This window comes from Mchenga conophoros, linkage group LG7 (genome assembly GCF_057382185.1).
Source record: "Mchenga conophoros isolate Kocher_MC1m ecotype Shallow Benthic linkage group LG7, M_conophoros_male_GT1.1, whole genome shotgun sequence".
NCBI classification, from domain to species: Eukaryota; Metazoa; Chordata; class Actinopteri; order Cichliformes; family Cichlidae; genus Mchenga; species Mchenga conophoros.
Genome location: NC_140532.1, coordinates 55,998,851 through 56,026,046, shown reverse-complemented (window position 1 = coordinate 56,026,046; position 27,196 = coordinate 55,998,851). Strand labels below are relative to the sequence as shown.

Below are 27,196 nucleotides of genomic sequence, written 5' to 3'. Positions count from 1 at the left end.
ACAATAGAGATCCTGGTGAAGTGGATCAGTGAGTCGATGTCTTGCTTGCTTCTTGTGTACATCTTCAAATCATCCATGTACAGGAGGTAACTAGTAGTCACTCCACTCTTAAATCTATCAAATCCACACTTACTAAAGAGCTGGCTTCGGGGGTTGAAGCGTATTCAGAACAACGGCAGGGACAGGGCATCACCTTGTTATATTCTGCACTTGATGACAACTTGTGCAACTGCCCTGGAGTTGCCCTTAACCCTTTCATGCATGAAGTATGACAACCTCAATCAGGATTTTTTTCTTAAGAATTTGTATTCATCTTTAGGGATGTAAAGATGAATAAAATACTTTAAAAACAAAATCCTGATTGATTGTCATAATTCATGCATGACAGGGTTAAATAACAATAATTACAATGAAACACGTCATACATCTATAGTAACATTAAACGACCAGTGGGTGGCAGGGTATGGAGTGAGACATCAGTGTCCAATATAGTGGTTTATGTGCAAGTATACCATCAACACTGACGGAAATACAAGAAAACAGCCTTTGAATAGCTGTCCATTTGTTTGAATAGCTGTCCATTTGTTTGAATAACTGTCCATTTGTTGAACAACATAATTATATCCACTGTTGCCCAAATTTTTAAAGCTGCTTTGTTCCACTATAAGGTGTAATACCACCTGCTATGTCTACTTTGCTAATTCTGTTTATTCCAGCTTCTTTTATACTCAAAGTACTGAACTATAGAACATTTTCTTTCATGGTGCTCATGAAACATATGGCTGTTCATCTGTTCCAGTTAGTATTTCATTTAGTCCTAAATCCATATTTCCTGTTTTATGTTTCGGCCTGTAATATGTACTCTCGCTGATTTTGGATTGATGTCTTTTTCTTTTTTTTAATGGCACATTCATCATATTCTAGCTTTGTTACTAAATGAAAACCTTGTGGTTACTAAGATTATTAGAGCCTCTAGAAATGACTATTTGATTTTGGATTATGAAATGACTGTGGACTGCTGATTTTTATAGGTGAAAGAATGACGAATAACCATAAATTCATTATATCACTATTCTGTGTTTATGTGTTCAACTTTCATAAATCAACTTTGCCAACAAAAAACACTTCTTTAGTGTTTTGGACAGCTAATGTGAGCATTATTTCTTCTTACTTGAACAAGAAGTCTGTAAAAACCTCGTGTCCCAAAAATTCATTTACCTTTATTTAATTTTGTATTTGTATTTGTTTATTACTTATATTGATTAACTTCATGCAGTTGTAAAGTATACACCCCTCTGTTTCCATCTATTCACTCCCACTTATACGATTCAGGGTCGAGGGGTGCTGGAAGATATTCATAACAGTCATATCCTTTTGAAATATCCCGTCGTTCCAAATTTTACCCACTGGGTTCACATCTTATTTCATAGTAAAATAAAAAAATAGAACAATGAAAAAACGATGAAAATATTTTTTTTTAAAAACGAACGATATCGATACTTTGCCTCTATATTTGAGGCATGCGCATATTTCTGTTTAATAAAAGAGAACCAAGAAGAGGTGTGAAAGGAACAAGAAGACGAAGAAGAAACAATTTTCATCGTCACTTCCTATCCAGACCTGGTCGGGTCACGTGATGTGGTATTAGCTCGATGACTCTGCTATGTTTATCGTTTGCGGAAACGTTGAAGAAATGTTGATTTTCACGCTTTTATCAGTTTACTGTCATCGGGGGATGCCGCGCGGCTGCTCAGAGACTCGTTTTTGTCGGCGCTGCCCGAAGAGTTTGACTTCGAAAACGGACGCTGTAGGCCTACACGTCACGTGACCAGCATGCGGCGGAGCGTTTGATAAAAAGATGGCGTGAGCGCGACGGAGCGGATAGGACAACAAGCCCCGAACTGCTGAGCGCTGCCGATCGCGAGCCGCAGCGGCCGTTCAACCACCAGGTGAGCATATCGGCGTGGGAACGCTTCGTTTTAACGCTAGCTCAACTTCTTCGCGAGGAAAATGTAAAAACTACGGTGTTGCGCTGATTGTTGAAGAATAAATTCCAAGTTCTCGATTTGAAGATAGCGGGTAGCTGGTCTGAACGCTCCTTGTTGCTAATGTTAGCTAGCAAAAGCCGCGACACAGTGGGGGAGAGTACAGTGAGTATCAAAACAATGTGAGGGGTCGATAGCATGTTTCTTTTTTTTCCGTTAGCTGTGGTGCAGGAGAGTAGGAGGGGTAGCCTGCTGGAAATAGTCGAAGTTGGTATTTTTTTAAAACTCACTTAGTGCTGAAAAAACTTGCTAACGTCATTTATCAGCAACTCGTTATCAACTTCAAGGAGCGCCGACGTAACAAGCTAGCTAGAGGTCTCTAATACGGTGTAGTGGAATCAAAGTATCCGTGATAGTTAGACCAGTGAAAGATAAAGTAAACCTGGAGAAAACAAACATTTCCAGGAGCGAGAATCTACAGTAGGATAAATGGACTGACATATGGACGTAAGCAAGTATCCGTGGTTACCATTAATAACATTGAGCCATAACGGCTGTAAGCTTTCTTTCTGAATTTTGTACGTGGTTGAACTTGGCATTAGGTTAGCCTCTGTCAGTTTGAGAGTATTTCACCTTTCTGACTTGTCACTGAAATACTGAATATGAAACTGGTTTTCAGTTTCAGCAGCTTAGCTTTCGGTTAGTGAGCAAGCTAGCGTAGCTTAGCTGTGTCACCCTGATCTAAGCAGGCCAGTTTAGCTTGTACAACATTCTGAAAAACCACGCAGTGGCTGTTGCAGACTGGTGTTTATCTTATATATGTATTCTTTGAGCTTATATAATATTTTAGCATATACGATATTATTGTCTGCATAAATAATAAGGCTATGAACCACCCGAGCTAACGAGGAAGGAGAACCTCTGATGAGAGCAGGAAGTTATAAGAGGGCATTGCAAACACGTGTCTTGTTTTGGGTCACTTTGGAACAAGTCTTTGTATCACACGGGTGTGTAGAAGTTGCTATAGTACTCGACTAGCTTTAATTCTCGTGTTGTTAATCCTACCAACGACTGAATTAAAGTATATCGAGTCAGAGTTTACAAGAATTGTTCATCATTAATTTGCTTGTTTCGATCCTGCAAGAGTTGAGGAGAGTTTAAACATCCAAACAGCTTATATTTGATTGAAACAGTATTTGCGGATTTAAGTTTAGCATCAAAAGTTTGTTGTTTCATGCTGAGTGTGAAATATTTATTTTTCATTGGAAAGCGTAGCTTTGAATTTTGTTTTACACTGATTGTTTTGTACCCCACGTGTGCTTTACATGTGGGTCTTGATATTTGTGGTTTACATTACTCTTTTGGGTTTCCTTTGTAAGCTGTCCCCATTGTATGTCTATGTCTGGTTACTGTAAATGACATGTAAGAATGAGGATTGATTATTACTGGTCTGCTTTTGATGGCAACGTTTGATTGTATTTGTTTAAGCAGAGCTCAGTTTTTCTAATTCATCTGAATCTGAACTAGAGACTAAAATGAGCTTTAAATGGGTAAAAGATGTAACCTTATGAGGCTACACATGTTGCTTGACGTGGAAAGTTTTCATTTGGCTGAAAATAGCATTCACTTTTAAATTCACAGTTGAGTTTCATGGTTGCACAGAGTGAATAGTTTCTTTTGCATCCCAGGGAAGGGTGTCTCTCTGTGTTGGAGAATTTTTAGGGCTGCGGATGAAGACAAGTTATACTAACAATTAGTCTTTGTTTGTATTGGCTGATTACACACTGTAAAAAATGCAGATGACACGTACCTAACACATGACAAAAAGGTCTTCGGATTACTTGTTTTTAGAGGGATTCGTATTAGGCTGGGAATGTTCGCACTTGAGAGGCTGGAAACATTTTTTTGTTGATTTCCCCTTTGGTTCATTATAACACAATTAACAAAATGGCTGCTGATGTTCTATCCACTCCGTGTTAACTTCTGAGTGTGATTTCCATCATACCATCATTATTGGACCTGTAGATAATCAACACTCTAAATGGAAGATGTTTCCATAAGGTTATATTAACGTTTGTCTTGCAGATGGATCCCGGACAGGATTTACTTCTCGCCGCTCTCAGTGAGAGTGGAATTTGCCCAAATGATATTGGCTTATTTGATGTTGATTCTCAGGATGTTGCACAGCCCTCTACAACCCAGCAAGTAAGATGATCCTTAGTTTTTGTTCTTATGGAGAAATTACTGTTTATACATCTGTATATATGTTAATGTTATCATTTGCTTTCCTACAGTCTATCTCCATCAGTGCCCTGGATGTTGGTGTTGGTGTGGGGACAGAGTCAGTAGAAGTTGTTCGACCTGAACATCCTGCTGCAGTCCCCATTGTTACCATCAGGGTGAGATTACAGAACAATATGTTCCTCTTGTTTTAGTTAACTCTGGTATTTTGCAGTTTATGTTTTGCGGTGTGAATTCAAATGTACTATCTTTATTTTTTTACCAGCACAAACCTCAGCCATCAACCACCACGTTTGTCTTAAATCAGCTGAATCAGTTGCCTCCACTGGGAGCTGTTGTGACCAAACAGCCTGCTATTAACCCTGTCAAGCATACCATAACTGTCACCAAGGTGGTTCATGTGGCGAATTCAACCCTGCGAAGTTCACTAGCCCCCTCTTCCACAAGTATTCCCCCTTCAGCATCCACAGTAGTGCCTTCTAACAGAGATCAGGTGAGTTTATGCAGCTCATATTTTCAGTGGGTAAATAGTTTAGTCAGTGGAAAAGCATTTTACTTGGTTATGGTAATCATTCTAATCTCAGCAGATTCAGTTGAAAGACCTCCTTCGGCCCAACAGTGTGAAGAGCACTGGTCTAAAGGGCAACAGTCTGATAGAGCTCATGAAGCTCAAGCCTCCACCTGATATTGCTCCACCAGTAGCAACGGCCACAGGCCCAGGTGAGTTATCATGTGTTCTTGTAAATATGTATTGTAAACATTTCGACTAATACTTAACACAGCAGGCCGCATAAATAAATCATTTCAGGTTCTTCAAATCATGTCATAGATGGTAATGGTCTATTTCTTACAGTGTTACTGAATGTGGTTGTAGCAAAAACTTATTAAGCACTTGTTCATAAGTAACTTATATCAAAGGCATTATCAGAGAAAGACATGGTACCCAAATGGTCCTGAATAGAAATAGAATCGTCCCATTCCTGTTTCCATGCGAACAGCCAAAAAGACTAACACATTAGACAGTCATGTTGTTCTGCTGACGTGTGCGTACATTAGAGGATTATGACAGTTAAAAGTGTGTGGTGGCAAGCATGTCTTTTCATTGTCATTATTAATGCAATGGGGAAAAAGTCAATTTTATGGTTGGCCTAATTTATCAATAACACGAATTAGCATGGCTTTTTTTCAGTGCTCTGGTGGGAGGAACCAGAGATGCTCGTTGTGTTGCCAGTCTGGAGTTTCTTAGTTGAGTTAAAGCTGTTGTGTTGTAGAAATGCTGCTTTAAAAAAAAAAAAAGAAGTAAAAAAACAATTTTTTTCTTTTTTTTTTAAACTTAGTTTGACTAGGAAATCTATGCATGCATTTTGATGTCCCCTGACCACTGAAATTGAATATATGTTTCTCTTCCAGTATATTTAGATAGGGATTTCCAACAGTAAGCATGTCTTTGGACTGTGGGAGGAAGCGGATTTACCTACCTAATGACTTTTTTATATTATCCTAAATGACTCCTAGTAGGGCTGCTGTTAACATTATTTACCAGCATTGTCATCACTTTATTGGTAGGTTAATAAAACATAGGAAAGGGGGAGGGGCAAATAATAACTTTAGAGCCTGAGTTTACGTCATAGTTAAAAGTTTTAGTCTATGAATTGAAATGACTAAAATATGAGAAAAACACATTCTGCATTTAAGAAGTTGAAAACTGATATTTTATTTGAATACATGTGTTCATATAAATATAAGAACTTTATATTTGAAGTTTTTGCTGATTAACATTCAGTCTGCCGGTAGTTTTCTGACCTATTATTTTTGCTATTGTTATACTATTGAAAAGTATTAATAAACATAGGTAAGTGGTGATGGGGTTTTGATCTAGTTTTCATTCATCATTCATATTTCGGATGGGTTTATCATGAGTCTGTATTAAGTCTTAAGTTTAATTTTCCAACTCCATGCCACAGCTGTGACGTTTTAATCATTCTGTTGATAAGAATCATTAAGCTCACCTCAATCCCAGAGAGCTAAAATGATCTTTAAAGTTGTAGTTGGTTGAAGCGGTTGTAACTGGTTTAAATCCTGGCTGAGCTCATCCAGAGCTGAACATTTTCTTTTTGCATCTCATGAGACAGAGATGTTTACCTGGAAAATAAAACAATATGCTAACAATATGCTGTTTATTTGTTGTGCTAACTATTATAGTTTAGCAGAGACATCTTTCTGATTCTTAAGCATTGCCTCAAAAATGACAAGTCATCCATGGGGCATTGACCATATCAGTAACAGTTTAATGGCGTGTTGGTGTTTTAGGTGACTTGAACAATGGAATCAAGAGAGAAGTTTTGGGTAAAGATGCTGCCAGGATCTGGATTCATGATGACATTAAACTACAAACTTTTCCACATTCTCTGGTAAGTGTTATAATATTAAAGGTGGACAGTTATGGTTTTTTCATGTTTTTAATTTTTCTTTATAGAGTAGATATAAGTGATTCTAAATAGTTCTTTTTGGTCTTGCTTGGCCTTGGCGTACAATTTTAAAAGCAGAATATTGCTTACACATGACTCTATACAGAAACCTCCAGTGGTGAAGGAAGAGGATGAGCCTGAGGAGGAAGAGGAGGATGAGCTGGGTCATGCTGAGACTTATGCAGAGTACATGCCACAGAAATGTAAGTACTACTGTTTTAAATCAAAGAATCAGAGTTTCATCAATAATGAGGCATTTTGTCACAAAGCAAGGAGCTCAAGGCCAATGAACTAGACTGTGGAGTAACAGCAGTGTCAGCATCACCCTTAATCAATACTGCTCCATCAAATCAAACAAGAAGCAGCCGCCTGCTGCTGCTGCTGCTTCCTTCTTCCTCTGACCACTTGGTTTTGTCACTGCAGTAAAGGTTGGCCTGAGGCACCCAGATCCTGTTGTAGAGACCAGTTCTCTGTCCAGTGTGAGCCCTCCTGATGTGTGGTACAGACTGACCATCCCAGAGGAAGTCATTGATAGGGGCTGCCTCTCTGCGTTGCAGCTGGAAGCTATTACATATGCAGCTCAGGTAATCACTGGAAACTGACTGACTATACAGTAACTTTCTTTCTTTTATTCATAATAAAAAAAAAATAAGACTTAAAAAATGCATCTGTGGTTGGTTGTTCCACTTTAACTCTTCTGTTGTTGTTTCACCAAAACTTGCTATTTGAAAACGGCGTATAATATTTAATGTGATGATCTTCTGTTCTTCTGCGATTGTTGTTTAGGTATTTTTGTTTTTGCGGAGTTCTTTGCTATTCCCTATCTTGAAAAATAAAATTTCTTATCTCACTGTACCACAGCAACATGAGACATTCCTCCCAAATGGTGATCGAGCGGCTTATTTGATTGGCGATGGAGCTGGTGTGGGGAAAGGCAGGACGATTGCAGGGATCATCTATGAGAATTACCTCCTGGGCAGGAAGAGGTCACTATGGTAAGTTCTAATATTCGCCACAGTCGTTGACAGATGATTGACTGACCGTAAAATAAAACCTAAACATGTCCTCTGTATAATATTTTGTGTTTTATTGTCTTCTCTTAAGGTTTAGTGTCTCAAATGATTTGAAGTATGACGCTGAAAGGGATTTAAGAGACATTGGAGCCAAGAACATCCAGGTTCATTCCCTCAACAAGGTAAAACACTTTTATGATGTACACAATAATGTCAAGTGTTTACTCACTCGTATGACATTACACTTTTCTGTTTTTCAGTTCAAATATGGCAAAATCTCTTCAAAGCACAATGGAAGTGTGAAGAAAGGTGTCATCTTTGCCACCTACTCCTCTTTGATAGGAGAGAGTCAGTCAGGAGGGAAATATAAGACCAGATTTGAGCAGCTTCTCCACTGGTGTGGCGAAGACTTTGATGGAGTCGTATCCTTTCAGAAGTGTTTCTTTTTTTTCTTTTTTTTTAAATGCATACAAAAGGTTGATTAGACCATTTTTGTTTTCATGTAACCACGAGTATGATTAGTTATATGTAAAATGATATAAATAAGATAAATATAAGGGGTTTCCTTAACAAAGTGTCCTTTAGATCGTCTATGATGAGTGTCATAAAGCCAAAAACGTTTGTCCAATTGGCTCCTCCAAGCCTACAAAAACTGGGCTTGCAGTGTTGGAGCTGCAGAACAAGCTCCCAAAGGCTCGGGTTGTGTATGCAAGTGCTACAGGTTTGTTAACAACACAAACATAATTTGATCCATGAATAAATTGGCAGTCTTAAATCCTACTATTATGCATCTTTGTAAACATTAAATATTGTAACAAAAAAAATTCCTATGTAGGTGCCTCTGAACCACGAAACATGGCCTACATGAACCGGTTGGGCATATGGGGACACAAAACACCCTTCAGAGAATTTGGGGACTTTATCCAAGCTGTTGAGCGCAGGTAAGCCTTTCAAGTTGCAGAAGAAGCCATAGACTTGAAAGACAAAGTTCCCAAAAGTCATTAAGAAGTCTGATATTGGAATCAAGGTCATGAGGGGTCTCTCTGAAAAATTTGCTAAATGATTAATGAGGGCTGTGCGGTATGATGAAATATATCGGATGGCGAAAGTAAAACATCTATTGTTTCATATTAGACGCTATCGTTTGTTTCGTGGTGTCGCAAAATACATTGTTTACTGCAGTATTTTATTTATTTTTTTATTTTTTTCTTCATCGTTTGGATGGTCACCACGTGGATGCAGACACAAAGAAATACCAACATGGCGAGTGAAGTTGAGGCAGAACCAGGTTGCTCCAAACAGAAGGACCTGTCAAAGCAAATCAAGGGCCATATTCCTAAATGAGGGGCTTATGAAAAGTCTGACACGGACCAGAAAACTGTACTATGCAAATTATGCTGCAAACTGGTCCCCACCACAGACAAAATGCACTCATTTGCAAAGCATGTGTTAAAGCTATTGCTGGAAAAAGGTAGCAGCACCACGAATTTATTTCACCAGCTGAAAAGTCATTCACTGGGAAACGAAGACTGTTTTCAACTTGGCATGTCATTGTCTCCCTGCACACCAAAGAAAACGTTAAATAAATCGGTTGTGATACCTGTGACTGTTCTTGGTCAGTTTTTATAGTCACTGTCTACACTGTTATTTCTGTAATTTGAGGTTGTCACATTATTATTATTTTTTAATATATACGTTATAAGCACAAAGGAGGACATTTTTAATTTCCGCTGTTTTATTTTGTGTCCTGAATTCTATGGCACTATATGGTTGAAAATAACATTTGTATATCATGTATCGTGACATAGCCGAAAAATGTCGCCATATTAGATTTTCCTCATATCGCCCAGCCCTGTGATTAATTTTGTATGTGTGGGGGTTTTTTTTTTTTCCACTAAGTGCTTGCTTTGATACAAGGAGGGAAAAAAATTAAGGATAAAGTTACATGAGCTAACATTCGAAAAAGGGTGCTAGCTAATAGCTTTTCTACTTTTCCACTGGCTGCTTCATACTTCATAGAAGCCTCTTGTAGGTCATAACATGCACGTCATTTTTGCATACATTTTCCTCTCAATTCCAGAGGTGTTGGTGCCATGGAGATTGTAGCTATGGACATGAAGCTGAGAGGGATGTACATTGCAAGACAGCTGAGTTTTACAGGTGTGACTTTCAAGATCGACGAGGTTCCCCTGACTCAGAAATATATCAATATGTACAACAAATCTGTTAGACTGGTGAGCATCTACCTCTTCATCACTTTAATTCTTCCGTTTGTGCTTGCACTATTTTATTTCAACTTTGTCTCCTGCTTCTTCCAGTGGGTGAGGGCACGGGAAAGGTTCCAGCAGGCTGCAAACCTCATGGATGCAGAGCAACGCATGAAGAAGTCCATGTGGGGTCAGTTTTGGTCTGCCCACCAAAGGTTCTTTAAGTATCTCTGCATTGCCTCCAAAGTCCACCGAGTAGTTCAGCTGGCCAGAGAAGAGGTTCAGAATGGAAAGGTAAAACAGTTTTTGAAGTGTGATTAACAGTGATGTTGTTGCCCTCACTAACTGGTTAAACAAATTCATATATCAATATATTTGATATGTAGGGTGTGTCAGCTGAAGCAAGTTTCTGCAGGGGCGTGGACTTTAACCTGCAAGGAAATAAGGCTGCATGTGATAGCTAAAGTTGGGCACACTTGGCAAATTAATCTGACGTGCGAGTGTGTGCATGTTTGCATGCGTTGCTGTGTATGCCACAAAGTGCTACACATAGCGGAATTTAAAACTCCCACACAATCTGAATTTGGGTAGTTGTGTTTGTGTGGCTGTTGAGATCTGTTGAAACAAATAGTGACTTGAAGCAGTAACTGTCAATTGTAGGTTTACTCCACAATAAAAGCACAGCTGTGCATCCTGTGATTGTCATTGACAATATGAAAGACACCTGAATGAATAGATGATTGAGCCAGCTCCTGCTCTTAAAGGACCCATCAGTAGCCAAATGGGAGAACATGACCGAATCTCCAATTCAGTTGTTAAGTGATGAAGCGATGAACCATACCAGTTGACAGGGAAAACTTTTATCCTAAAAAAAAAAATCCGCTTGAGGCCCTTGACATAGCAAAATGTAATACTTATAACTAGCTAAAGGCGTTTTGGTAACACTCTTAGTTATTACAAGGTAATTATTATTATTACCTATTATTACAAGGTAGTTATTGCAAACAGAACTCACAAATTTGTTTGGTCATATTGGATCTTATCGAGCTGCTTACTATTCTGTTTTGTTTTAGCCGTACCAAAGGAATTTCCCATCTTTGGGATAAATAAAGTATTATCTTATCCTTAAGCATACATTGTTTTGCTATACACGTAGACATACTGAGGATGTTTTTATCATGCGTTTAGTTTTTTACTTTCACAGCTTATAAAATGTAGCTGTGGATTATTTCCCTTGTTGTTAGTGCATCCCACCAGACTGCAACTTTTTAAGTGTTTTCAGTTTTTGCCAGGGGATGGAATTGAATTGTTTTCCCCTCTGCTGTGGGTGCTGTGGAGTACTAAAATGCACTATGTCTTTATGGCAGCTAAACAGAGAAGTGAATAGAGTTGGGTGTAATTGGAATTGGGAATAACATTAGGGACCAAAGCCCTGGCCACAAACTTTAATAGTGATTTGAAATATAAAGTTGTGCAATTCTGATCATTTGTCTCCTAAATAAGAGAACAAATAAGCTAACCAGTTTTTACCTTTACAGTGTGTGGTGATTGGCCTTCAGTCCACTGGTGAAGCAAGAACACTGGAGGCCTTGGAGGAAGGAGGGGGAGAACTCAATGACTTTGTTTCAACTGCAAAGTACGGACTGACTTAAAATGACAGTTTTGTGACAGTGTGAACATAGTTTTGTGTCTTTATCATGACAATAATGCGATTAAAATGTTTCTGTTGTAGAGGTGTGCTACAGTCCTTGATTGAAAAGCACTTCCCAGCTCCAGACAGACAGAAGCTTTACAGCCTGCTGGGTATCGACCTCTCAGCAAAGAAGACCCCCTCTCCCAGTGACACAGCAGTAGAACAAGAACAGAAGGGCAAGAAGAGGAAAGGTTAAAAAAAAAAAAAATCATAAAAACATTAATGATCCCCTTAAACTCAGCTCAGCAAAAAGATGGCTCGTGTAAATCAAGTTGTGCTTTTACATCATTCTTATTTCGTTCTGCTTCTCCAGGTTCAGAGGTTAAAAAGCAGCAGAAAAAGCGTCCCCGGAAGCATGGGGGTCTGTCGGGTACGAGTTCAGATGAGAGCCAGTCAGAGGAGTCGGACAGAGACTGTGACAGTGATGACAGCTTCAAATCAGTCAGCTCAGCAGACGAAGATGATGATTTCAACCCATTCAGAGAAGAGTCTGACGATGACGATGGTGAGGATACTAGGGGAGCCTGGATGTAAATTAAAGCATTTCAAAGTGAATTGGAGCAAATCAGTATTTTTTTATTTATTTTTTTCCTCCTTCTAGATCCATGGCTTAACAGGAAGGAACCAAAGAAAGGGAAGGAGAAGAAGAAGAAAAAGAGGAGAAAGAGTATTGATCCAGACTCGATTCAAAGTGCCTTGTTGGCCTCGGGGCTGTGCTCCACTAGGCCTACTTTCACTGCCTCAGTTAATCCCCCCAGCACGCCTGCCACAGGTAAGCATGTTCCAGCATGGCAAGATAAACTTATATTACCCTGACTGAGCTTTTTGGAGGTTAATGAATACTGTGTCTTTCCTTGTTCATCAGTCAAGTCAGACAGTCAGGAAAGCTGCCTAACAAGTCAGGACTCAGTGGAACTTGCCCAGAAAATGAAGAAAGAGCTGCTTGAAAAACTGGAGGATCTGGCAGAGGATCTGCCTCCCAACACTCTGGATGAGCTCATAGATGATTTGGGAGGACCTGAAAATGTAGCTGAGGTAAAAATAATTGTTGTATGTAGGCTGGACTTCCACTTCCCCTGTTCACCCACCCCACCAGTTTTTAAGTTTGATTGTCCTGTATGAATTTTAACTTTGCGGATTCTTTAATTGTGCTTCAGATGACTGGCCGTAAAGGTCGCGTGGTCAGCAACGATGATGGGACCATCACTTATGAATCTCGCTCTGAGCTGGACGTCCCTGTGGAAATACTCAATCTCACTGAGAAGCAGAGGTTCATGGATGGAGAGAAGGTAAAGTAAAAAATTTTTTTTTTGTATATATGTGTATGTGTGTGTATATATATGTGTGTGTGTATATATATGTGTGTGTATATATATATATATATATATATATATGTGTGTATGTGTGTGTGTGTGTATATATAGATATAGCTATAGATATAGATAGATAGATAGATGATAGATATAGATAGATATAAAATTTAGTTTTAATCCTTTGGGTTTGTTTGCTTTCACCACCTTCCTAGCATATAACCAATTTCAATATGCAGTTAAACTGTACTGCTGTAGGCCTGCTGTAGAATTGAACCAACAGGGTTCAAAGCTGTGGCTTGTAGTTGACTGACATGTGTCTATAAATACAGACGTCACAGCTGCTAATTGCACTTTTGTGTCTGGAGTGTAACGTTCACTCATCTGTTCCTTCAACCAGAACATAGCCATCATTTCAGAAGCAGCAAGCTCGGGTATATCCCTGCAGGCTGACCGTCGAGTGAAGAACCAGCGGCGGAGAGTCCACATGACACTAGAGCTGCCGTGGAGCGCAGACAGGGCTATACAGCAGTTTGGTCAGTAGATGTTACTCCTCTGTACTCTCAGTACATGATTTTTCTTTGGTTTCCTTCTCCTGTGTTAGACTGCACCCTGTTAATAAAAAAAGAATAATAAAAAGGTATGTAACAAAATTGATGTTCTATTCTCAAACACAGGGAGAACCCACAGATCAAACCAGGTCACAGCTCCAGAATATGTCTTCCTCATATCGGAGCTTGCAGGAGAGCAAAGATTTGCATCCATTGTTGCCAAAAGACTAGAAAGCCTGGTGAGGATGCTTATTTCTTATTTCTCTTAAGTCTTGTAGAGACTTTTCTCTTCATATGTGGACTTCATTTGTGTTCATTCTTTGTAACAGGGTGCTCTCACTCATGGTGACAGAAGAGCAACAGAAACTCGGGATCTGAGCAGATTCAATTTTGACAACAAAGTAAGAACATCAAGCACTTCTCTGAGAGGATGTCTTATGGTTTTTAGGGCAGTGACTCACTCATACTCTCCCACAGTATGGCAGAAACGCTCTGGAAATTGTGATGAAGTCAATCGTAAAGCTTGATACTCCATTAGTGTCTCCACCCTCGGACTTTAAAGGGGATTTCTTCAAAGGTATGACTCACACACTGTTAACCACGGACAGGAGTTATTTCCTGCATTTCTGCAGGCTTGTTGTGTTTGCTGCGCATGTAGTTCATACTGTAGATGTTGCTATGTTTGTTGTATACCTTTCTGTTTTTTTGTTTTTTTTTAATCAATTACTTGCACATATGGTTATTGTCTTTTTTTTTTTTTTTTTTTTTTTTTTTTTTCTCTTTTCTACAGAAATTCAAATTGGATTAGTAGGTGTTGGCCTCATAAATGTGGAGGACAGATCTGGCACACTATCACTAGACAAAGGTGACTAGAAACTGGGGAATTTCAAGGAAAATCTCTTGTTTTTACTTCTTGGGAACCTTTAAATAACCACGTGCCTTGTTACTGTTGCAGACTACAACAACATGGGGAAGTTCCTGAATCGTATTTTGGGCATGGAGGTCCATCAGCAGAATGCTTTGTTTCAGTACTTTTCTGACACGCTTGCAGCGGTGATTCAGGAAGCAAAGAAGAATGGCAAATATGACATGGGCATTCTCGGTAAGATTTTTCAACTGCTTTTACAAACACATAAGCAAGGCTGGGCCAAAGGATGGCCTTTGTAATAAATTATTAAGTGTTTTATTCTTTCTTGGAGATTGAATGTTACTGTTGTTTCATTTTAATCATTCAATGCATTTATTTCTGTCCTCTGTTAGATCTGGGCTCGGGTGATGAAAAAGTAAAGAAGGTGGACTGCAGGAAATTTCTAACACCTGGCTACACTACATCAGGGCATGTTGAACTCTACACTGTAAGTTCATATATGCATATGCTCTAGTCAGAGATTTGCATGATTAGTTGGTTCAGCTATAGACTATGTATGAGGACGAGACGTGGTACTGAATAAGTCCCTTTTTTTTTTTTTTTTTTTTTTTTGTGTGTGTGTGTGTGTGTGTGTGTGTGTGTGTGAGAGATACGCTCAGTCTTGACTTTTTTTTTTTTTTTAAAGTGTTTTCTTACTTTTAGACTTGTTATTTTGTATGCCATTTATAATGTTGTGTCATAGCAAATATGCCCCTAACTTTATGTGTCTTCATTCACAGGTAAGTGTTGAAAGGGGAATGTCCTGGGAAGAAGCCACACACGCTTGGGCAGACCAGAATGGAGCCGATGATGGTTTCTATGTGCAGGTATGGAAGTGCTAACTCTTGTGTCTCTGAATTGGGGGGTTCATTCCTTATTGATCACATTTCATTCCTTATTGATTTTTTTTTTTTTTTTTTTTTTTTTTTTTGCTCAAATAGCCGAACCTCTTTCTGTGAGTTAGCCTCTAGATTGTAATAAAGTGTAGTTAACTCTTACATGTGTGTGTGAATGCAGAGCAGTGACATATGACGTACATGTCTGTGGTTGATTTTCAGATGAGGAACAACAAAAAAACGGCCATCCTTGTCAAAGAGGTGAACACTAAGAAGAGGCTGTTCTTGGTGTACAGGCCCAACACCGGCCGGCAGGTCAAACTGGAGACGTACGCAGACCTCAAGAAGAAATTTAAAAAGGTTAGATGACACTCTTTCATTTAAACTGTGACAAGAAGAAGACAGAATATTTTTTTGTGAATCATATGTGTTTTGCCCTCCCTGTATTAGGTCTTGTCAGAAGATGCCAAGCAGCACTGGACTGACCAGTACAAGTCTTCAGAAAAAATCTGCTCACACGCATATTGGTATGTGCACTTCAGATTTGCATGGTGCTTACTTTGCTTACTGTATTCCAATCCCACATTTGTTGATGACAGAAACTACTTCTCAGAGCACCAAATGCAGATTAATTTGGCAATGAAAATGGTGCCAGTACTTAATGAGAGGACATAAGCAGCTTCAACCTTTGATGCTTCCATTGCTCTGTGGTCTTTTTTTTTTTTTTTTTGTAAACCTGTTTGTGTTTTTCTGTTGTCAGGCGCGGTAACTGCAAGAAGGCGTCAGTGGGTCTACAGTGTGAAGTTGGTCTTCGGTGCAGGAGGTACTACGTTTTGTGTGGATCAGTGCTCAGTGTTTGGAATGAGCTGGAGGAAGTGCTCACCCCGGTCAGTGGAACCAATGTAAAGGTGCAGATTGTCCGGCTGAGAACCGAAGATGGGCAGAGGATAGTCGGTAAGTTAAGTGACTGCTGTACTAAAGGAGAAGTTCATATTTTGGAAACTAGTCTCATTTCTTGGTAGAGCTGGCGTCTCAGCGAAACTCCTGGTTTTATGTTTTGTGCCTTATTATTTAACAGACAAACATGTAACATGGTGTCTACAGATGTGTAGACACCGGGCTTATGCTCAGACCTTTTTTAAAATTTCTGTGTTGTTTTTAATGCAGGACTGATCATTCCGGCGAACTGTGTGTCTCCGTTAATTAACAAGCTCTCAACATCGGACCAGTGTCAGCAGCTGGCTGTGCAGGAGCAGCAGAAACGGCAGCAGCTTCACCCTCAGAGTCTGAGCCACACACACCACACATAGTTTAGGGGCTTTAATCCCCATCTCTACCCCTCAAGTTCACATCCCTCCCTGAAGGGATCTCTCTACACTGCAGGCTCCAGGACCTTCTGCACAACCCTCATTGTTCCTGAGGGTCAGAGGTGTGGTACCAAGCTGTGGTGACACTCGGATGTAAAGCAGTGGTTGTATAGAGAAATTTTCTTTTTTCTTCTTCCCTTTCCCTCCCCCCCAACCCCCAAAATTTGTAATCTCCAGAGACTCTTCCTTTCACCTGGAGATATTTGACAGGTGATGTATTTTCCTCTGACATTCAGAGTGAGAAGATTTGTGACTTTAAGAGAGCATGTTGATCTGAGTTATCCACTCCTCACTGATACTTTACCCTGTTTTACCCCAGAACCACCTCAGTATGAAACAAAGACTTTTTGTGGGTCTGGACCAAAAGTAGATGAAGCAAAATCTGTTTTTTCAGAGTCAGAGGAAAGTCACAGATGGGCATATAGTGCTTAACTACAATCACATATTAATGTATGCTAGAGACTCATTATATTAGATATTACCCAGCACTACCTGCAGCGTAAGAGTTCTTGTTTTTTTCTGAAGTAGAAAAAGTGATGCAGTTTACTGCAGGAAACCTTTTGCTTTTGGGGGGGGGCTTCTGATGCACTGTATCTGGCATATTTGCTCATGAGACGGTAAAAACCAAATATTCTTATTGTCAGGTTCCACTTCCTTCTAAAATCAGGCCAATTTCTGTTTTTGCTCATCTGTTTTTCACACAGGTCTCAGATTCCTTAAAGTTTCTTTGTTTGTTTTAATGTTTAACTTGAACATTTTGTTCCTCTTTGTCCATGTTGGAACTTGATCAGCCAGTTGTTTGTGAACGTGCATTTGCCTGAGTACTTGGAGCTACAGCAGTTGGTCACCTTCACAAAGAAATGATTTGGTTATTTTTGCATCAGCTATCCTCTGAGTTCTATATACATAGGGTGTTAAAATGTTAGAGATGATGAATATTAAGCAAACTGGGGAACTAGGTACAATAAATACAATTTAGTGTTTATTAAAGTATTGAAACATTTAATAAATGGTTTATGGCCTTTATTGTAGCTACAAACAGATGGTGTTAAGAGTTTATCTCCTCATGTGAGGGCCTTTAACATTACTATACAGTGTTTCCCTTTACTATCAGAGGATTTAAGGCGCAGGTGGTGATAAAATGCAGAGACCATAAATTACTGCAAAGTGCAGTATAGACTCACACTGCACTGAAATGAAACAAAGCACATCAATTAGGCAACTGTAATGATTGTTTCAGTGTCGTCATTTGTTCAGACGTGGCAGCATTTGAATGCTCACAAGAAGAAATATCATAGACAAAAGTGCTAAATAATTAAAGCTACATTACAGTGCTGTGAATCAGTTGTTAAATGTTTACTTGATGCTTAAAAAAATTTTTGGCAATAGAAAAAATTTAGGTCATAGTTTGGGGTCGAGGGAAAACTATTTAATATTGTACTCCTTTCCAATCCATTACAACAGTTTTATTTCTTGACTTGGTCTTTAGCGGGCTGCTATTAAAACAGAGAAAATGGCAAAAAAATGATTAGTTTTTAAAAAGATAAAGGGTTCCTGAAAAATTGTGAAATGCATGTTGTTGACAACAGCCTTTTTCATGTGTGCGTATGTTCAAGGTTTCACAGCAGTCTGCATCACTGTCCTTCTCAGTGTTTTTTTTTTTTTTTTTTTTTTTTTTTCTCTTCTATTACTTTGATTTTTTTTTTTTTTTTTTTTTTTTTTTTTTTTGGTAAATGTAAATCTGCTCAGGGGTTAAACTCATACGAAGACCCAAACACAAGAGTTTTACAGTGTATTGCAAATGCATGATTAGAACTCAGTGGTCCTTGGACATCTTTGCTCAGTACAGTTGCTCTGTGTGTGTTTAGCTGTATTTACAGCTCGTATGTGTCAAACATCCAAACATGGTTCTCCAGTTTCTCTGCTTTCTTGTAATTAAGGTCTGTTTGTTGTACAGTCCACTTTTTCTGTTGAGCCTGTACCACCTCAGTCATATGTTGTGTGATGCTCGACCTGCCCTGGAAGGGTCAGAGCAAAGTCTGGATACGTGAGCTGTCCCAGTGGTGATAATTAAACAGAGGATGTGTTTGATTCCTAAACCTGTGGAGTGGTTACTGTTAGGTGGAACAAGAACAAATCTTTGTATCATTTGTACAGTTTGTAAAATGAGTCAAACTGAAATTGTTCATGCATCCTTTTTTTTAATTTTTTTTTTTTTTTTTTTTTTTTTATGGTGGAGGGAGAACTTATTCGTTAGAGCTTGCTCTCTAATTGGAAGTCTCATTTTAACTTGAATGTGCACCATGTACAGACCAACAACTCATGTTATTTTATCTTTTGGGCTGGTGGCTGACTTGGAAACATTGTTTTGTTTTTGTTTTTTTCCTGTTTTTGTTTTGTTTTTTTAAAATGCTGTCAAAATGTCACGGCAGATTTAGCTCATCTGAAGTTGAAACACTTGAAGGACTTAAATGTTTTTTCCTTTCATTATTGCACGAGTTGCACTACTGACAAGAGTTGTACAAAAGTTCAAAATTACCTGTATATGACTGAGTGCAATGCTCAATAAAGCTTGGTATACTTCTACATTGTTGTGTGTTGTAATACTGAAAAGCTACTGCATTACATTATAGAATTCTCCAGATATGCAGACTACAGTTACAGATGACTGGACTTGAGTTCTTCCAGAAACATCAGTTAATCGTTTATCAAAAAACAGCAACTAGCAATATGAGATGACAAGTGTGGTATGCTTGTTTTTTGTTTTTAATGTAGGCACTCTATTTTATTATTAAAGGCAGTAATGCAACTCTTAAAAATATTCCTATGAAAAGTAAAAACTGCATGTGAGAATGCTGCGAGGTGCTTACTCTGTATTTATTTATTTAGGTACTTTAACTACACTGAGAGCTGTACTTTATAAGTGCAGAAAAATCATTATGCATGCATATTAAACGTGTAAGGTGTATATGAGCATTTATAGCTCTATTACTTTAGGTGTTGCTAATAAACTGGCACCTAAGTATATAATGCCATTACATATAATTCCCACACCAATACAAAGTGCATTAAACACGAAAGCATGGTGAAATACTCTCAGAAAGGCCGTTACGGTGTTTTTATGGAGCAATTCTCCAGCTCCTTAAAATGTCAGACTAATTATTTTTTTGTAAAATAATAATTTAAAAAAATCCATAAAAACTGCTGTCTTCTAAACCTCAAGCTTTATATGGTGGTTTTATTGATGAGCTCCCGCTGCTTGCATTGCGCCAAGATTGCAATTACCAAAATTAGGAACGTTTATTTTGAAATGATTTAACGCTAAACAGTTCATTTTTCACCCTGTTATGTGCGCCTTCGTTTTTTGGGGGGAGTGGGGGGGCAGAGTGGGCAGGGGTCCGGGTCATGACCCTGAGAGCCACGATTGGACCACACTTTTGCCTTTGTGTGTCCAACCATGTGGCCAAGAGTACTGATGGGACATGAAGAACTGAAATGACTCCTGAGCACATTTTTGAAAAACTGAAGATAACCAAGTCTCCGAAATAAGAGCGCCTGCTTCCAACTCCAGTTACTTTTCTTTTTAGGTAAAAGCAGACTGCTATCAGTAGTAATGGATACGACCCCTCAGACAAAGACAGGTACGCTGGTTTTCTTTCATACTTTATCTTAAAAAAAAAAAGAAAAAAATATATATATTAAAAAAAATGAGTGAGTATAAAGTTTAACCTCAAATACATGTATCCACGTCTGGTTGCCTATTCTACTTTAAAAGTCTAGTTTCTCCTTCATAATGTTGTGTAAAAAATTACGTTTAAAACATCTAAACACATATCACGTTTAAACACTTTTTGTTAAAAAAAAAAAGTATTTTAAAAGTGTCGTTAAAGTAAACTCGGGATAAAGGTTGGCAAATGTGCTTAAAATGCGTGTTAAAGCGTGCGCGAATTTGGTCGCTTTGTGGTGAAATGTGCTTCTTTTAACCGTTTTCTTGATAATCCGCAGTGGATAGTAGCAATGTTAAAAAGCACAGTGGGTGTCAATATAAAGTGACGGCCATATTTGCCGGTGCCGCTGTTGTAAACAAAAAGTGAGAGACAGACGCTTCACTGAATTTCGGGTCATTTTTATTTCTTTAATTTACAATGTCTTTGGGAATGTCTTACAAACCCAATGTCCATCAGCACATTCCGGGAACTTCTGGGAACCAGGGTAAGGAAAAAACGGCGGAGAAAATCAAAGTATCCGTCTGTTAAATCGAGTGTTAAATTCGGGGTCTCGGAGAATACCTGGAGAAAGACCGTGTCTGTAGTTTTTGTCCAGTTATATATATAGGGTCAGATCCTGGGAGCTAGGCTAATTCATATCCGCCATTATTACTAATGTAAAAGAGCGCCATCCGCGATACAAGTCGGCGGAGAAACACGGTGGGGATGTGAAAGGAGTCGGCGGCGGTTCCTACAGTGTCGATATCCGTCGTCCGGGGTCGCGGTCCCGCCGGGTGGGTGCCGTTACACGGTGACAAAAATGTATCACTTATGTCTTCTTGAGCCAGCCTTGTTCCGTTTCCTCCATGATGCTCCTCGGTCGGAGCTGCCGATTGATCTGCCTCGAATTTTTTTTATGTCTCTTCGAGGACATCTCGTGTTGGAGGTTGAATATTACAAGCGAACAAAGCGACAGGGGAGCGGTGATTATGGAGGTGCATGTGCGTGGATGGAAGTGTTCAGATCCCCCAGTTTCTTTATGTTACCAGCCAAAACGTAAAACAATACAAAAAATCAATCTGCTCAAAGTAAAGGTATGTGTTATATAGAGAAATGTATGGAAGAGTAGTGGGAAGAGTTAAGAATTAAAAGAAAGAAGGAGAAGGAAAAAATAACAATAGGAATTGTCGTTCCAATTCAAGCTAATGGTTGTGTACAGATTGCTATGTGGGTATTTGGTAAAATTGTAATTCAAAAATTCTATTAGTAACAAGTGAAATAATTTCTATTTTTAGCACATGAATAAAGTGCAAAAAAATGATTTTTCCCCCCCCTAACAGACATTCTCTTATGAGATTGTTAATATTGATATTTCAGTGCTTTTGCAACATTTTACCCATTTTACTTCTACTTGCTTTACTTTAGTCCAGAGGTAATGAGTCCAGATAAAGGTTGCCTGATACATCTAAAGGTCAATCCTCCTAAATTTCATCACCTCTCCATTTTCATAAGACTCTTGGCATACCAAAGATGATATCACCTATGTCCAACAACAATTTTTAAGTAGTTTTTATGGCTTCATAAGCTGCTGATTAGCTTTATCTTTAATAGGACTGACAATTTTTTTAGTAGGTTTATATTAATCTACTGTACTGTAGTCTTAAACCACCCCTCATTTCTTTATATTTTGCTAGGGAAATGGGAAATGGATGTAGAGATTTATTGAATCATGTGCAAACATACATGGGAATACAGTATATAATGCAAAAAGAGAGTTTATATAATTCCAACAATCTCGAAAGTTGAAGCTTTGTTCTTCAACACAGCCTTAACTCTCATAGGAACTAGGAACATAGGAACACTGCTTCAGAGTAAGGGGAGGTCAGACTGACTGTGTTCCAGTAAATGTTTTTGTATCCAGGTATGCTAGAGCATACCTGGATACAAAAACATTTCCCAAACATACTTACTCCAGTATGTTTGGGAACATTATCATGGTGAAAAATGAAACGCTTGCATAGTGGATCAAAATCTGATTGTACTTTTCTCCGTTCACAATCCATTAATTTTGACAAGAGCCCCAACATCACTGGCTAAAGTGCATCCCCAAACCATGACAGAGCTTTCATCCTGTTTTATAGATGGCTGTAGTGCTCTCCTGACCTTCTCGGTACACAAACTAAAAATTTGAACGCCCTGTTGCTGGTGATTTTCAGCCCAGTTCTTGTGTAACTTGGCATACTTGAGCCTTTTTCCCCAGTTTCCCTTCCTTAAGAACAGCTTCTTGACAGCTACGCTTCAGCTGAGCCTGTTTCTGATGAGGCTTTGGTGAATAGTAGGTGGATCACCTGAAGGGCCAGATGCATCTCTCCTGTGACAGATTTTTTTTCTCCTTTTTCTTAAACATATGACATTCAGATAAGATAACCCAGGCCTAAAGATAGCTCTTTAGGCCTTTGCTCCTCTTTTGTCCTCCAAGTTCTCCATATTGGTGTAAATATACTCTATTATACCTGACAAACTGTGTTATTGTTGGCATTTTTCATAGTCATCTAAAGATGTTTACTTCTGCAGCAGGCTGCTGGTAAAAAAGCGCCTCAAGACAGAATTTAAATTGGTTCTTTGCTAAGTCCTCTGTCATGTAGTAACAAAACTCCTTGATAATCTAAGTTTTGTGCCTTTTTTCAAGCTTGAGTGATTCATAGATCAGTGTTAGGTGGCTTTACAAAGAAAAAGAACATTCCTTTGAAGGTGATCAGGTACAAGGACTGGACTGAACTTTAAACAACCTTCATTGTTCAAGATGACTTTCAAAAATGATAAAGTCTGTCTTCTTGGAAGAAAAGTATAAAGATTCACTGGTATACTCATCTCTTTTCTTCATGTCTGAGGTCACTAAATGGGTGGTTTGATAAAGGTTTTGAGTGTGATGACAGTAACAAGCACTGCTGCTGCTGAAACTAGAAAATCACTTCACCCCGCCTGGGCTCACTTTCTTGCGGCGTTGTACTTTTAATGTTTTCTGTGTATGTGTGTTTGTGTGTTTGTGTGTGTGTGTGTCAGAGAGGAGATACTACACCTGTGAGAAGAATAATTGCTGCTTGTGGTGAATGCTGTAGTATATTTAATTCGCACACATGTTCCTAAAAACCTTTTACAGTATATGCATCTTTTCTTTAACTGTAATGTGAAACATATGCACTGTCAAGCCCTGCACCATCAGCATCACCTCCCTGCTGTTTCCCACACCACAAACACTGAAGAGCTTCCTTTGTGAAACTGCTGACTATAAGAAAAAAAAAAGCCTGCTTTACTGCTCTGATAATACAATTTCCATTAAAAAAAATATCTTTAATGGCAAACAGTTTCTATTTGTAGTGCCTTTTAACCTTACAGGTTCTCTAAAGTGCTTTAAAAGTTGAGCAGTTGGTTGGTTTCGAATATATTTGATTTGTCTGTCTATTTTGATTTTGACAGGAGTTGTTTTTGAATTGTCCACAGTTGCAAACCTTCAGTCTCCCTCAGCAGCTAACCTGGCCACGCTGCAGTCTTACAGGCCCCTTCTGAGTGACTACGGACCTCCTTCTCTGGGATTTTCACAGGTAACTACTAAACTCACTGCATACCCCAGCTCGTAAAGGCAAAACCAAACAAACATACTTTTCCAGTTTTTACATTTCCTTCATTGCCATGGAAGATACAAGATTGTTGTTTGTTGAGTTTTATTTGTGCAAAACTGGAGAACATTGGCCTAATTACTTCATATTCATATCAACTTTACAGTCCAGGTTTCAACATAAGTCATATTTGTATATTAAAATTGCATTTACAGTCCGTCAAACCACCCATATGATGAAAAGCAGTGTTTTTACCTGTTTATATCCAGTGGTGGTCTTTTACACAGCAGCAGCACAACTGAATCAAGAAGTGGTGATTCCTTAGAGATTTTAAGCAGGGCTGCTTATGTCACTCTTATAGTGACATGAAATACCTCTGTGTCTGCTGTAGTGTTGGGACATTATGAAGGTCAATTTTAGACACTACTCTCCACCCCGGACTCCACAGGTCCTAATTTTTGGTATCAAACTGTACCAAGTATCAAACTGTACTGTGTTGATAAGGCTCCATTTTGCATATCAGAAACCAGTTTAAATGTATTGAACCTGACTGATTTTTGCTTTAACTTCAGGGCTCTACTGGCAGCCAAGTGCCTCAGAACAAATATGCAGAGCTGCTGGCCATCATTGAAGAGCTCGGAAAGGAGATCAGACCCACATACGCTGGAAGTAAGAGTGCAATGGAGCGACTGAAAAGAGGTAACCTTGATATGCAGAGCAATACAAAAGCAGCATGCAAGCATTAACATTTCTCAGACTAAATGTGTATTTGTTTTTCTTCAAAGGAATAATCCATGCCAGGGGGCTGGTGCGTGAATGCTTGGCTGAGACTGAGAGGAATGCAAGGTCCTAGCTAAAAACGCCCATTCCTCCCTGCAAGAACTACCTTTCATGAGGAGAAAAAATAACTTGCATGGCGTTTCCTTTGCAAGGAGGAAGTAAATGAACAAAGGATGGAACAGCAAGCTCCTCAAGAGAGAGAGAGAAAAAAAAAGAAATACAGTAATGCAATTTGTGACTCCTGAGAGCTCTGGAGGATAATTTCAATCATGTGTGGGTTACTGGAACTAAAATGAGAGATATCATGTGTTTGTTTGTTTGTTTGTTTTTTTGTTTTTTTTTATGCCCCATTTTTTTGGATCATAGTTTTGACTTCATATTTAAAGCATTGGTTTATGCATGCAAATGGGCCCATAGGTTAATTGTAGACACTGCATGGAGTATACAGGTGTAGATGGGGAGGACTTTTTCTTTGAATTTTTTTTAAACTTTGGGTTTTTTTGGTAGTGGTTGGTCTGATTTTCAGACCCCTTTAACACCTAGCTAAGTAAGGGAGGGACAGAGACGTGCCAAATGCATCGGTTGATTCGTGTTGAGGTTGGTTTTGGTATTAAAGGGAGGGAAAAAAAGGAAAATGCTGTTAACTTGCATCTTTGTATGTATTTATTACTCAGTGTAATAAATTGTATTTTCAATATAGTTGTCAACATGATTCATTGTACGTATTCAAAGTACATTACTTTTTCCCATGTACACATGGTTCAAGAGACTACTGGTATATTGTACTATCCATCCATCCATCCATTCGCTTCCGCTTGTCCTTTTCAGGGTCGCGGGGGGTGCTGGAGCCTATCCCAGCTGTCACAGGGCGAGAGGCGGGGTACACCCTGGACAGGTCGCCAGTCTGTCGCAGGGCTAACACATAGAGACAGACAACCATTCACTCCCACATTCACACCTATGGGCAATTTAGATTGATCAATTAACCTATCCCCACTATTGTACTATCCATCCATCCATCCATTCGCTTCCACTTATCCTTTTCAGGGTCGCGGGGGGCGCTGGAGCCTATCCCAGCTAACTATTGTACTAGTTATAGCTAATTATAGAAGGCAATGATTGTCTGTCAATTAATTAAATTTGACCTACTAATAAATCAGCACCTACCTATAATGACACATCTCTTTGGATGAATGGATGATGGATCAGTAAACCATTTTGGTCCAGGTTGAAATATATCAACAGTTGGTTAGTTTGCCATGATGATGGACATAACCATCATGATATAACACATTGTAATACTATTAAAAGCTAGATGAAAGTAGGCTGAATCAGAAAGTCAACTGCACCGAGTGCTCATGTGGTGGTGACCTGCCAATCACAAGGTAGGTCGTACGCCTGCCTGAGTTCTATAGACTTATCCATGCCAAAAGGGAGAAAATATTTCTCTCAAACATTTAACAGTTATTAACAATTAATCTGCTATTCACTGAGCATTAATTGACAAATATTTTGATGACAAAGTGCTTCTGAGACCTGATGAGTTACTTCTGTATGACAATAAATCAGCCCCCGCTAACATATCCCAGCTTTATCTTTAAGCAGTATTTTTCATATTCTCTAAGGCCTCTAATATATAAAATGGATTCTTGTGTGACATATTTTGTGTTCACAGATATTGTGAAATACCCATAATTAAGAAACCTGCAAATTAATGCCAAGCCAAATGGGAGATGCAAGATCTGAAATCAAAATAGAACATCTGACTCATTGTGACAGTGGACATGGGGTTCCTCCACATGTTTGAATAATCAAAATGCAACCAAACAAACAAATAAGTAAAAAATTTCAAATACATTTCAAAAATGAGAATGTGATGAATGGATTCATATACTTTTTGAAACTTTTTACTCTGGTTGTTCCACAAACACACAATATGGTTTGGTGTACAGGTCTGACTGTCTTGAAACCAAATTATATTATATGCAATTGTATATACTGTAGTCACTGTTTTACATTCAAAAGTACTTTAAAAAGGAGCCACTCTCCTGAGTAAAATGTGTTTTGTTTGACTACTATATAAGTTGCTAGTATCCTTGAAACAATACTAACAAAACTATATTTAAAAAACGATACAATCAAAGATGCAGTTTAGCAACGATGGAAATCATGCATCGTTGCTAAACTATTTTATTTTACACCACAAATGAGAAATGTCTAATATGAAACCCATCACACACTAGTTCAAGAATCGAGCAAACTGACGTTAAAACACAACAAGGCGTATAAAATCAGAAACTCTTCATGACTTTAGTTATCTGGCTTAAAAGCCACACTTTAAGTCAAATAAACATTTGTCTTTATCCCGTTATTGATAATTTACAATCCTCATGCTTTTGGTTTATCTACGGTCCCAACAGATGCGTACGCCTCTGTCCCCCACATAACCAATAGAAACACTGAGTGAAAGTAACGACCAATCACAGCTCTGTATTTCAGATAATATTTTGACCA

General features: G+C 38.7%; 2 protein-coding genes across 8 annotated transcripts; both read left to right on the top strand.

Moving 5' to 3' along the window:
- The first annotated feature begins 1,626 nt into the window (after positions 1-1,626).
- sbno1 (strawberry notch homolog 1 (Drosophila)) lies at positions 1,627-19,164 on the top strand. 4 transcript variants are annotated; one of them, XM_085280311.1, is made up of 33 exons: positions 1,627-1,949; positions 4,071-4,190; positions 4,280-4,384; positions 4,492-4,719; positions 4,811-4,946; positions 6,537-6,637; positions 6,801-6,897; positions 7,118-7,278; positions 7,556-7,689; positions 7,799-7,889; positions 7,968-8,129; positions 8,293-8,428; positions 8,543-8,648; positions 9,788-9,941; positions 10,026-10,208; positions 11,453-11,550; positions 11,647-11,798; positions 11,921-12,112; positions 12,209-12,379; positions 12,473-12,642; positions 12,765-12,896; positions 13,318-13,453; positions 13,595-13,707; positions 13,798-13,869; positions 13,946-14,045; positions 14,259-14,333; positions 14,424-14,570; positions 14,729-14,823; positions 15,116-15,202; positions 15,434-15,571; positions 15,662-15,738; positions 15,972-16,165; positions 16,379-19,164. In XM_085280311.1, exons 2-33 carry the CDS (start codon positions 4,071-4,073, stop codon positions 16,519-16,521), a joined length of 4,206 nt encoding a protein of 1,401 aa, XP_085136437.1. In that variant the 5' UTR covers positions 1,627-1,949; the 3' UTR covers positions 16,522-19,164. The 4 variants fall into 4 exon arrangements, with proteins under 4 accessions (XP_085136437.1, XP_085136435.1, XP_085136434.1 ...); XM_085280309.1 differs by lacking the exon at positions 1,627-1,949 and adding an exon at positions 2,003-2,150 and having other exon boundaries at positions 4,814-4,946; XM_085280308.1 differs by lacking the exon at positions 1,627-1,949 and adding an exon at positions 2,003-2,150.
- An 888-nt stretch (positions 19,165-20,052) lies between these two features.
- On the top strand, positions 20,053-25,377 carry cdk2ap1 (cyclin dependent kinase 2 associated protein 1). 4 transcript variants are annotated; one of them, XM_085280306.1, is made up of 4 exons: positions 20,053-20,219; positions 23,763-23,887; positions 24,475-24,601; positions 24,688-25,377. In XM_085280306.1, exons 1-4 carry the CDS (start codon positions 20,192-20,194, stop codon positions 24,753-24,755), a joined length of 348 nt encoding a protein of 115 aa, XP_085136432.1. In that variant the 5' UTR covers positions 20,053-20,191; the 3' UTR covers positions 24,756-25,377. The 4 variants fall into 4 exon arrangements, with proteins under 4 accessions (XP_085136432.1, XP_085136433.1, XP_085136430.1 ...); XM_085280307.1 differs by having other exon boundaries at positions 20,055-20,219; positions 23,787-23,887; XM_085280304.1 differs by lacking the exon at positions 20,053-20,219 and adding an exon at positions 20,592-20,790.
- The last annotated feature ends 1,819 nt before the right edge of the window (positions 25,378-27,196 follow it).

What these genes read in the sequence shown, in the direction of transcription:
- sbno1 (XM_085280308.1), top strand. Translation starts at nt 2,109, where the DNA reads ATGTTAGCTAGCAAAAGCCGCGACACAGTGGGGGAGAGTACA. An exon ending in ACACAGTGGGGGAGAGTACA is followed by an intron (nt 2,151 to 4,070) that starts GTGAGTATCAAA and finishes TTTGTCTTGCAG; the next exon opens with ATGGATCCCGGACAGGATTT. An exon ending in GGTTCATGGATGGAGAGAAG is followed by an intron (nt 12,897 to 13,317) that starts GTAAAGTAAAAA and finishes TCCTTCAACCAG; the next exon opens with AACATAGCCATCATTTCAGA.
- cdk2ap1 (XM_085280304.1), top strand. Translation starts at nt 20,724, where the DNA reads ATGTCTTTGGGAATGTCTTACAAACCCAATGTCCATCAGCACATTCCG. An exon ending in CTTCTCTGGGATTTTCACAG is followed by an intron (nt 23,888 to 24,474) that starts GTAACTACTAAA and finishes CTTTAACTTCAG; the next exon opens with GGCTCTACTGGCAGCCAAGT. An exon ending in AATGGAGCGACTGAAAAGAG is followed by an intron (nt 24,602 to 24,687) that starts GTAACCTTGATA and finishes TTTTCTTCAAAG; the next exon opens with GAATAATCCATGCCAGGGGG.